The sequence below is a fragment of the Syngnathoides biaculeatus genome, chromosome 2 (genome assembly GCF_019802595.1).
Source record: "Syngnathoides biaculeatus isolate LvHL_M chromosome 2, ASM1980259v1, whole genome shotgun sequence".
Classification (NCBI taxonomy): domain Eukaryota; kingdom Metazoa; phylum Chordata; class Actinopteri; order Syngnathiformes; family Syngnathidae; genus Syngnathoides; species Syngnathoides biaculeatus.
Window position 1 is genome coordinate 34167011 of NC_084641.1, and position 12281 is coordinate 34179291.

Below are 12281 nucleotides of genomic sequence, written 5' to 3' on the forward strand. Positions count from 1 at the left end.
TGCTTGGACACGCAAAAAATTAGAGGGAACACTGATCCTCATTGAACTTTTAGATTGAGTTTGCGGCACTGAAAGTAGAGGGGCCGAATAATATTGCACGACCCACTTTTCAGTTTTTTATTTGTGAAAAAAAGTTTAAAATTTCGATTTCGATCCACTTCACGATTACGTCCCACTTGTTGTCGATTCTTGACAAACAATGAAAATTTTATATCTTTATGTTTGAAGCCTGAAATGTGGCAAAATCTTGAAAAGTTCAAGGGAGCTGAATACTTTCACAAGGCACTGTATATAGGTAGCATGGTGGCGCAACTGTAAACCGTTGGCTTCACAGTTCTGAGGACCCGGGTTCAATCCCGGCCCCGCCTGAGCGGAGTTTGCATGTCCTCCCCGTGCACTCCGGTTTCCTCCCACATCCCAAAAACATTAATTGGACACTCTAAATTGCCCCCAGGTGTGATTGTGAGTGTAACCGTTGTCTGTCTCCATGTGCCCTGGAAGTGGCAACTCGTTCAGGGTGTACCCCGCCTTCTGTCCGATGAAAGCTGGGATAGGCTCCAGCACTCCTGCAACCCTTGTGAGGATAGGCGGCAAGAAAATAGATAGATAGATAGATAGATAGATAGATAGATAGATAGATAGATAGATAGATAGATAGATAGATAGATAGATAGATAGATAGATAGATAGATAGATAGAGTAGCCTACGCCATGCAGCTATACAGTAGTTTTAATAGAAGACGAAAGATCCAGTAACTTAAACACATGGAACATGTTAACACAATGATGTTAAGAGAAAAAGAAGTGACTACAAATAACATATTACTGTGTCTGCAAGCAATCCGATAGAGACGAGTGGGCTAAGGCATTTGCAGCACTTAGTATTTGGCTTGAACCTCTGAGGCAAGCATTAACTTCAATGTTTGAGATTTATTCTAGCATGTGTGGCCAAAAATATGTTGACAATTCCCATTTTCATGGTTTCTTTTAACATGGTTCATATGACAAAAACAGGACACTGTTTGGACGATTAAAGAAAATATCTTTTTTCAGCTACATTGTGAAGAATAAATAAGCAGTCTTGCCTCTTTTTTGTTTTTGATGCAGATCATTAGCCACAGTCATCTGCGTGGAATATACTACAGTTGCCAGATGTGACTCCAAGTGTTCTTTGCTCACACTCTTTTTTTGAGATGTTTGATGTTGAGTCCAGCTACAGCTGACTTACCAATTACTGGGTTATTTTGAAATCCTTTTTAACTGTACATCTGTCTCAAATAACAGGGTGTTAAATTTCACGATCCAGTAGCACTGTACTAGTGTGTCTCTCCCACCGGCTGGCACTGTATGACTACGTTCCCCATAACGCACTGACTCAGTATTGTGTTCTGACATAGAGAAGAGGATTTGGATGTGATGGTGAAGTTTCCATTAACCATCATCCCCAAACCTTACTGCAGTAAATTTCGCAACCACATTGGGCCAAAAAAGTAGGTCGGCTCCTCATAGTCATGTGACATAAGGAAAATATGAGTGAGACTTTCCTCTCAGAGTGCCAGCAAAAGAAGGAAAAACAGAGCAGCAGAAATCTGCACTGCAAGAGTTTTTTTTAAACATTCAATTCAACCAAATAATACATTTAGTCCAAATGAGGTTTTCAACATTTTAGCTATAAATGGTTTAAAGTATGTCACTACTTGCTACAAAAGATTAATGTATTATTCACTAAAAACATAAGGAGCGAAAAAAAGCTTCAGCATTTTACAATGTTTCCCTCACGGTTGTGTTTTCTTGGAAATCCATTGGTGATGTAGTTTTTGCATGATATCAAAGAAATAAAAAGAATGAAAAGAAAAACTCTTGGGGTAGGCGATAAAAGTGTTTAAATTCCCACAGTTATCTGTCCACCAGATGCTTGGCCTGGTACTTGTGGGTTCTGCATACATTTTTCACATTTCTTCTCAGAACCCTTGTTGAAATGTAAGTTGCATGAAACCCATCCATCTACATGACATATTGAGCTGAAGGTTTAAGCCATACGACAAACCATAAACTCTGGTGGCATGCAAAAAAAGTAAAAATTGAACAAAGAAGTCAAGGAAATTCAAAAGAGTTTCAATACTCACAGTTGACTTCTCAAACATCCTCTTCAGACTGTCGAGTGGGATATCAAACCTTTCAATCCTCTTAGTGGCTTGCAGGTCCTCTTTGAGCACTGGATCTTCTGATGTCTCTACCTGTGGCCCATGGTGGCCTTGGGAGTGCATGCCTGACGACACAGGGCTTGCCAACCCCTCTCCATTTCCTGATTGAATTTCCATTGTCCTCAAGGAACTCTATCCCCCACCTTCCTTTTCCCTTTAGAAGAGGAAGTGTAACGTGGGCAAAGAAGTGAGGAACTAAGAGAAGGTAAATGAAAGATTGTTGCAGGGTTCCTCTTTGTGTGTCGAGCGCCACAAGTTGTGCAGGCTTGAAGGAGGAGGAAAAAAGGAAAGTTCACCAACTTTTTTTCCCTCATCTTCTCTGTAATTACTCACACAGAGGGAAAAAGAGTGAGGCTGCCAGAGCAAAGAATGGAGCAGAGAAGCTGTTCTGATTCAATACGATTAACCTTAAAGAGACCCTAGGGTTTTTCTTGAAGGAGGCCTTGAGTATTTTTTCATTGCATTTGTTTTCTCAGACAAATATTCTGGAGATACTTTTTTTTTATTTATCAGAAACTAAAGAAGTCAAGAGGCTGCACAGTGGAACTACTGGTTAGAGTGTGGGCCTCACACTTCTGAGGACCAGCGTTCAAATCCCGGCCCCGTCTGTATGGAGTTTGCATGTTCTCCCCGTGCCTGCGTGGGTTTTCTCCGGGAACTCTGGTTTCCTCCCACATTCGACATCCCAAAAACATGCATTAATTGGAGACTCTAAATTGCCCCTAGGTGTGATTGTCAGTGTGACTGCTGTCTGTCTCCATGTGCCCTGCAATTGACTGGCAACCAAATCAGGGTGTACATTTGCTCCAGCCCTCATGAAGATAAGCGGCTAAAAAATTGATGGATGGATGGATAAAGAAGTCAAGCCAATAAATGTTCATACTTGCTGTTGCAATACTTATGACACCATACTTACGCCATAGCTCTACTGTAGTGATGCAGTGCAAGGCCTGAGCAACCCATCAAATTGTATCCTGTTAGCTAGCAAACAGATGGATAATAAAAGAAATACAATACTTGATATACAATGCTTGTTTTTTTACTTTCACCCTGGTCAAGTCCTGTCTTCTTCCTGACAATCAAGGTATATACTGTATGCAGTGCTAAAAAAAAATGTAGTGTTGTCAAATGTGATGAGAGTGTCATGAGCATGGGACAAGGGGGAGGACCCAAAAGCAGGACTCTGAGGAAGTGACATTATTTTGAGGGTGGTTTTGTTCCAAGCAAAGGTCATTCAGATGTAGGCAGTCCAACAAAGGCAAAGGCACAAAAACATGTGGAAGAAAGTGACGTTCAAATACATGAAAACAAGGTCAAATAACTAACAGGCAAAAACCAGGCTTAACTAGACTTGGCTGTGGTGGTACAGGAACGCTGGCCATGACAACGAGTCAAAGACACAAGAAGAAGCTTGTATCCTCACACAAACTAATGCAGTCTCATACAATGAACTGGCCACTACCAAGACAACACACAAGAGTTAAATACGTCCCATAATTAGAGACAATGAGGTGCAGGTGAGGAGCTGGTGCCAGAGGCAACTCCGAGCAGGGGAGTGGCCAGGCCACGCTCCCGACAGAACCCCCTCCCAAGGTGTGGATCCCAGACTCGACAAACCAAATACGAAACAAAACACTGACGAGGGGCAGGAGGAAGGAGGCCTGGAGAAGGGCACAAACGCTCACCCAAGTCTGTCCGGTGGCCGTCCAGGGCACCCAAATTGAGGAGCTTGATTGAGCAGTTCAGGAGGTCGGCTCGGACGCCTAGCACCAAGGTTCCTATAGGGCCATTCAGGCGGACGTCCGCAAGGGGAGTTCCAATGGCAAAGCAGGAACCAGACAGGAGCAGGTGATAGCTGTGGACGAAGCACCGTTGAGGTATGGTCGAGAGGCGGCAGCTGCTGCTGCTGGTCAAGAACCGCCGAGGCATGGTTGAGAGGCGGTGGCTGCTGCTACTGCTGTTGGTCGAGGACCGCCAAGATATGTGCGAGAGGAGCTACTGGTCAGGCGCCGCTGAGACATGAGTGAGAGGCAACTCGGGGTCAGGAGGTGTCTCTTCAGCCTGCTGCTATGGAGGCTTGGTAGGAATGAATACGAGAGGGTCAGAGTGCACAGGGATTCGGCAAGGTGAACTGGGAAACATGGGTGGTATAGAACGAGTTGACTCACAGGCGGATTTTGCTTGGTGTGGCTTGGACGGAGTGAAGTGGAAGGCATAAAGCTGAGCTCTACTTGGATGCCTCCGCATGCCACCACGTGGATGTCCCGGATAAATGGCTTAACAGGTGCCCCATCAAAGGTCAGAGGAAGAGGACTTGGACTAGGCACATGGGGGCTAGAGACGAAGAGAGGTGACACAAATTGACTTGGACTAAAAATAAGGAGGGAAAAACCAAAATGTACATCTGAGTCAGAATCAGACAGGTAGTCATATAAGTCAAGGTCCTCCTCAAAATAAAAAAAATCCAATCCTAATAAGGATAATTATATTATATGGTGTGCGCAGATGAAAACGAAGGAGGCAAAAAGACAGAGTCCACTCAGAGAGGGGATGCTGAATGCGCTGGGAGACAGACTGGCGGTCCGACCAGTGAAATCACGTTTTTCCCGCTGTGTCCTGCTCTGGCCAGTTCGTTCTGTCATGAGCATGAGACAAGGGGGAGGACCCAAATGAGGGACTCCGAGGCTGTGACATGATTTCCAGATTGGTTTTATTCCAGGCAGAGGTCATACACAGGCAGGCAGTCCAACAAAAGCAAAGGAACAAACGCGTGGCAAAATGCAAGGTCCAAAAACATGAAAACAGATAATTAACAGGCAAAAACAAGTCTTAATTAGACTTGGCTGTGGTGGCACAGGAACACCAATGAGGCAAATACACAACAAGAAACTTGTATACTCACACAGACTCATGAAGTCTCATACAACGAACTGGCTCTAGCAATACAGCACACAAAGCTTAAAGGGTCACTGTCATGAAATGTATGATTTTTAGTATGTTATAAATGAAAAACAGCAGCTGACATGGACCCATGCTTTTTTTTTTTTTTCACCACAAAACATGATTTTGACGCATATGAACACTTGGGAGGATGGATTTACCCTTCATAAGGGTGCAAGAGACCTGGTTCGTTGGGAAAAATGGATTGCACGGGTGCAAAGGACGAGAGCTTCGTGGGTTCCAAATGACAGGTAGCTGTGTATACAGCTACTAAAAAAAATAATAGTTTGGGGCCGACCACGTAATCGGTCTCTCACAACATAACAAAAGATCCGCGTACGTATGACAGGCGTGCTAAATGTGTTGCTGTGCGCGTTGGACGGCTTCTGCGTCGGGCTTGCTGGCGAAGGCTGCTGCGTCGGCTCCCCAGCGAAGGCTGCCAAGTCGGGCTCGCAGACGGCAGTGGCTATGAACAACGCTGCCCGCAATGGCGCACTCAGCCGCGTGTGACCACAACGCCGTATAGCGACCCGGCTCGGTATGATAAGCCATCTCGGCGCCGAAAATGAGTCACCAAAAGGGCAGGGGTTGGAACCTGTGTTCTCACGATGACTGCATCTGGCTCACAGATAAATATTGACAGATAATTTTTAACACAATAAATAATGAATAATTCCATGTACATTTTCAAATAAAGGCGGCACGGTGGCTCAGCTGGAAAGTGTTGGCTTCAGAGTTCTGAGGTCCCGGGTTCAAAACCAGACCCGCCTGTGTGGAGTTTGCATGTTCTCTCCATGCCTGCGTGGGTTTTCTCCGGGCACTCCAGTTTCTTCCCAAATCCCCAAAAACATGCAACATTAATTGGACACTCTAAATTGCCCATAGGTGTGATTGTGAGTGTGGCTGTTTGTGTCCATGTGCCCTGTGATTGACTGGCAACCAGTTCAGGTTGTACCCTACTTCCTCCCCGTTGACAGCTAAGATAGGCTCCCACAGTCCAGCGACCCTCAAGAGGATAAGTGGCAAAGAAAATGGATGGATGGATGGATTGATGGATTTCCAAGTAAAACATTCCACAAATTTTTCAAGTAAAACAGTACAAGGATCACTGTGTTCAAAGTTATGTTTAGAATATGAAACATTCTCATACACTTTCATCCACCCATCTGTTTTCTACTCCAGCGTGGGGGGCTGGAGGGAATGCTACCTGAGCTTCTAGGTACTGTTGGGTCAGACTCCATATTTATTGGATAATGCAGTAGCCTATCCGGGTCATTGTGAGCTCAAAAGGTAAACCTCTCTTTTTATCAAATAGGTGGCTTTTGATGAAGAAGATGGGTTGGAGGGGATTAAGATGAGGAGTACCATACATTTCAACACGAATGGACAGAGGAATTCGCCTTTTTGTAGAGAGCAGGTTCTTCAGTGTGTTTCATACGGAATACTAAATTATCATCAATGAAGCAATCAGATACAAAGCGGCACTTCAACACATGACGGGCTACATTTGCATTGGAATGTCCAGCTAGGGATGATTCATTTAAGTCTTTCATTAAGTCCAGTAAAGTAAAAAAAAAAAAAAAAGAATCTACAAACGAATGAACTTATTTCAGTGTGTACTGATGGTGCTTGCTCCATATATGATAGGTAAACACATGGCATTTCTTTGTGAACATGATAATAGATTCAACCTGAGTTTTCATTATATTCTACATTGACTAGTACAACAGCAATCAGAGCTGAGTAGCATATACAGGCAGAAAAAAATTCATCCTGCAGACCAGCAGACTCCTGTCTTATTCCTGTCACATACCACACACACTGCAGCATGGAATATTTCTGTATTGCCTATGTTTGGATCTACTATATGTATGCATGTGAGCAGTCGTTCTTACATTTAAAAAAAAACAATAAACTCAAAATCAACCTACAGTCATGTTTAACGAATACGATTGCATGGAGCTTGACATTACAGCCTACAGTATCAACCAGACTACAACGCCATCAGCAAAACCATGCAGCATCTGACGTTGCATTCATGGCAAGAAATATTTAATTTTGGTTAGCATCTGTTCAACAACACATTTTAAAAGAATACATTGAGACATTATATTGTAAAATTGAAGATTAGATAGATAGATAGATAGATAGATAGATAGATAGATAGATAGATAGATAGATAGATAGATAGATAGATAGATAGATAGATAGATAGATAGATAGATAGATAGATAGATAGATAGATAGATAGATAGATAGATAGATAGATAGATAGATAGATAGATAGATAGATAGATAGATAGATAGATAGATAGATAGATAGATAGATAGATAGATAGATAGATAGATAGATATAGAAAAGTGTTAAAGATTATTATATGGCTCTCACGGAAATACATTTTAAAATATGTGCCTTTCAAAGGTTTCCAAATTCTTTAATAGAGGTTTCTTGCACTCTGTTGCACTTTTTTCAGTATGCGTGTCCTGTACACTGTCATGTTTAATACTTGAGTCATTGGATATTTTCCCTCCCTTTCACTTCACACAGGATAGAAGTACAGGGACCAAATGAAGACTCGGAGGGTATGTGACCCTACCAAGGGTGTCATGAGATAGTGGGATCTTAGTTACAAAGCTAGAATCAGCGATAATACATTTTCCAAGTCAGACATAGCTGTGAATTAAAAGGAAATCAAAAGACAAAACAGATAATCCCTTAATCTTAATGAATGATCAGTGATGATATACAGTACTGTGTGCATCTCTGCTGTGAGGACAGTAATAGACATAGACAATAGTAGATCGCCTTAATCTACTTATGCCAAATACTGTAAATCCATCATTCAAAGGGTCAATACAAGATCCTGTGGGACAGCACTCAGAGACCTGAAAGAAAAAAAACACAAACACATTTTTGTCGTTTTTACTGCCATTTTTTTCATAAAGACTGTTTTTGTGTGAAGGATTGAAATTCAGACAATTCTACTCGACTTTTTCTTTAATACAATATTTCAGGTCTTCACAGTCTCAGGATAAAAATAGCATTAGTTGCCTGATTCTGTTGTATATGAGAGGACGCAGTTTTTGTTATCTTTGGGTGGATGGATGTTCATGTCCTTCTTCGTGGTTCATGGTAGTTAGTAGTTTTACTTGACTCAAGGAGTTTCTCTGCAGCGTAGTCTAAACAGAGTTGCCATCTCCTTCCCTGACCAAACATCAACTGAAGGTAAATGTCGATGAGTTTTTAGATGTCCACATGCGGCATTGTTGTTTTTGCATCTGTGCAAACACTTGCACGAGCAGAGACTTGCTCAAAATGTTATATAAGGTGGAAAAGGTGAAAGAACATTCATTTCATTCTCTTATTGACATGTTAACGTTACTGTGTATAGTGTGAAAAATACTGTAAACTGCTGTTTATTTGGCAAACGAGGGGCCAAATTATTAACAGGCAATTGCTGCCCCCTGCTGCGCATAACCTATTTATACACCTTTTCCAAGTTCCATAATTACATACGGTATGGTTCTCAGTAGTGGGTGGTGAGTGGGCCTTCAGTGACCTAATTAACCTCTTAATAACACCATCACATCGCAAAAATGATCAACAAAAACACTACATTTGTATAAATATGTGTGGCAGAAACATATTCCAATACATCACCTCCCAAAAACTCCAAACCTCTACCTGTTATGTATAAACTACAACATAACATCTCACAATAAAGTTATCACAATCTAGTTATCTAATAACGTGACAATAACGCCAAAACCTTAAATAAAACACATCCTATTCACAGAAGATCCTGATGGGGATGCAGCAGAGCTCCTTCCTTTTCCCATAGTTGTCTGGGTAACATAGCTACTGTATAGAGCTCATGCACCTACGTCATAAAATCACGTGACACCGGCATATTGCCGGTCAAACAAAGCATTGTTGCAAGTTAATTCCGTTGAGACAAAACGAAAATATGTCTTATAGCACGACGCCCAGAGTTTTGTCCCATACCGTTAAACATTTGAAAGGTGATAATAAACGAAGGCACATGGAAAAATGAGAGCCACTTTGCATAGAGGATTCATATTAAATGCCGAAGTCGATTTTTTCCCCGGTAAGAAATTGGACTGTTAATTAACTTCTGCTTGTCTTGGACAAAGTCGTCAAGATTTACACGGAAATCTTTGAAAGCGTATTAAAGTTTGGATGCATACAAATACTTCCTTGCTGGATCTGTTCTCAATCAGGAAAAAAATCCCACATAGTGATGGACCCACTCAGATTTTTCCAATACAAATACCAATATTTAAATAACTAACCCCCCGGTTTTACACAAACTCGCATTCATTAACTATGACTGGAAAAAAAAAATTAGGACAGGGAGTCGTCTACTCCATACACAGAAGCACATTGCTGCCACACGCTTACCTCTGTAAAACTCTCTGTCACAGACAGTTCATTTTTTTTAAATATGCATTGTTCTCAAATGAGTCAACTTGGCATTACAGATACTTCTTGATAATTCAAGATTGAGAACAATAATTCTTACCTGAAATGAAATGATTGCTACACAGGTGTGTGTATTTCGTTGGGCGCCATCCATCCCGTTTAAGTGCCGAAATCCATCGATCTTTTCTCATATTTTCAGATGGTATTCCATAGAATGATCTCTTTGAATAACTGTGTCATCTATTGTGACAACCAACAGCACTACAGGTCTCGGGCAATTTGAAAAATCTGCTCCGGTTCGATGACTCCATCTCTGCCAAGCAGCTAGGTTTGACCGGCAATATGGCGTCGTGCAGACTGTGACGTCACGTGCGTGAGCCCTATATGCTGCTCTGAAAGTTACCCAAAATTCTTTTTCGGGTTGAAAACAAGCCAGACCATAATACGTTGGTTGAGCTACCCCCACAAAGTATTTTTTTCCCCTTTAAATCCTGTTTTGAAAATGAACTGGTAAGTCATGTGTGTGTGAGTGTGTGTTTCAACTGGTTGACACCAACACTTTGGATTCTGAAGGAAATGGCTAATTACACTTGCATTATAAATCATTAATAATTTAATCAGGTTGTATTTGTAGGGGCAGCACAGTGACACAACTGGTTAGAGACTTTGCCTCATGGTTCTGAGGACCAGGGTTCAAATCCTGGCCCCACCTATGTGGAGTTTGTATGTTCTCCCTGTGCCTGCGTGTGTTTTCTCCGGGCACTCCGGTTTCCTCTCACGTCCCAAAAATATGCATTCGTTGGAGTTGTCTGTCTCCACGTGCCCTGCAATTGGCTGTCAACCAGTTCAAGGGTGTTAGGGTTCCTCCTCGGGCTCCAGCAATCCCGCAACCCTCATGAGGATAAGCGTCTCAGAAACTGGATGGATGTATTTGTACGTCAGTGCTTTTGATGGTGTTTAGGCCAGAAGTAAAGCACACCACTGAGTTCTAGTACAGTACTGTACTACGCATGACGTGAGTTAAAGTGCATTCATTTTTTTAAAAAAATGGATTCTGAAAAGTGAATTATGATACTTTGAAAACCCTTGTGAAAACCAAAGTGTAAATCTGAATTAGAAAACAATTTGCTACTCATTGACCCCGTTCCCTTACCAGTTGCATTATCACTTTTTCCACTGGGTGACGGTACAACATTAAAAAAAAAAAAAAAAAATCAAACAAGCTAAGAAGCCTTGGCAACCACGTGAAGCCACATCGACACCGTAAAGCATTCAAAAATGTCGCAAACATGAAGCGTTTTATACATACTAACCTGGATTTTTGCACTAACACGACAATGAATTTTTATCATCGTACAATAACTAAAGTGCACATTTAACAAATGGGCTTCTGATAACACAAAACCATTTACGTTGCCAGTGTAGGGTGTCTATGGTAATCAGATTCCGTACTCAGATTCCGGTTTGGTAACAAAACAAGAGCTCTCATCTCATGCACAAACGCACAAAGGCGTTCCCACAAAAAAAGTTAGAAGCACATGTTCGGAAATATATGTACTATTTCAAATATATCCATTATAATGTCCTCCAAATAGTCGGATTCACACCAAATGTTGATCTTGTTTTGATGAGAGCACGATGTCTGATGCTTTGGAAACCTACTCTCTTAATTTGAAGTACACCCAAACGTCGTCGTCGAACAGAAGGCTCTACTCCAATTGCAAGCGTCGCGTTGTTTTTGCCAACTTGACACGTAACTCCAGCAAAGAGTGGTTTTCGCTACCCAGGTGTCTTCCGTTTCTCTTCGGCAAAACCAAAACAAACAGATACCGCAGTCAATCTTGTGAAATTCAAGTGCGTTGTGGCTGGACAGGTTCGGTAAGACGAGTCGTTTCTGTCACATGAGTAAGAGGAGAAAGGAGGGCTGAAAGATAGAATAGGCATTTTGACAGCTAGCTTGTGGTTAGCTTGATCAGGTAATGTCGTCTAATGCGTTACTTTTTGTCCGAAAATGATTTGAAGGTGTTATATGGCTGTTACAGGACTGCTGGGGCCGGTTGCTAATTTATGAAGCAAACACAAGAGGTAGAGATTGGTTATGCGTGCCTGTTGACCGAGTAGAGTCGGGCTGTATGTGCTGGGATTTCATAGAGCAGCTCAAAGTGCATCGGGAGTGACAAATTTCATTTCACTGTTGGTGTTAGTCGCCTCGTTTCGTCAAGTTTTAAAGTAGGTCCTATCCTGACGGTGTCAATATCATTCTGGACACCGACTTTCTTCTGCCTTTCCAGAGAAGCCGAAGGATTTTTAATCGCCAGCCGCTATCAGCAACTCTTCCTTGGGACCTTTTTTCGTGGATTTCACACTTTTTTGTGCGATGTATCGCCAGCGTGGGACGACCATGATGCAGCTGCCCAGCAACCGAGGTTGAGGTCTTGACTTGACGACAATGAAGCTCCCACGGAAGTGACCTCTGCGGAGCCTGGAGCCCAAGGGGGACACTCACTGGTCGTCATGGCATCTAGCGAGAGACTCTACGAGGTCTGGATGCTTTATTGCACCAAGGTGAGACGCAATCCTATTTGTTCCGTTCTTGCACTGTGTCTACGGATTTGCCAGCTCATTAGTTCGTAAAGAGCCAGGCTGTGTGAATAGTTTAAACAATACTTGCCCTGTCTGACATAACCACAAAC

General features: G+C 42.2%; 2 protein-coding genes across 7 annotated transcripts in view; one reads left to right on the forward strand and one right to left on the reverse strand.

Annotated features, from left to right (window-relative positions):
- The window catches only part of LOC133491174 (xin actin-binding repeat-containing protein 2-like), a 75542-nt gene extending 73121 nt beyond the window's left edge, over positions 1-2421 (reverse strand). Inside the window, exon 1 of the mRNA XM_061802094.1 lies at positions 2127-2421. Coding sequence (XP_061658078.1) covers positions 2127-2321 — 195 coding nt within the window. The 5' untranslated portion in view covers positions 2322-2421. The remainder of the gene's footprint in view (positions 1-2126) is intronic.
- nbeal1 (neurobeachin-like 1) overlaps positions 1-12281 on the forward strand; it is an 87169-nt gene that overhangs the window by 23398 nt on the left and 51490 nt on the right. For 4 of the 6 annotated variants that reach the window (XM_061802107.1, XM_061802152.1, XM_061802135.1 and 1 more), the window contains exon 2: positions 11880-12153. In XM_061802107.1, the coding sequence (XP_061658091.1) occupies positions 12103-12153 (51 nt within the window). In that variant the 5' untranslated portion in view covers positions 11880-12102. Of the gene's footprint in view, positions 1-11295; positions 11467-11501; positions 11565-11879; positions 12154-12281 lie in introns of those variants that run through there. The other 2 variants (XM_061802115.1, XM_061802122.1) reach the window with 2 other exon arrangements.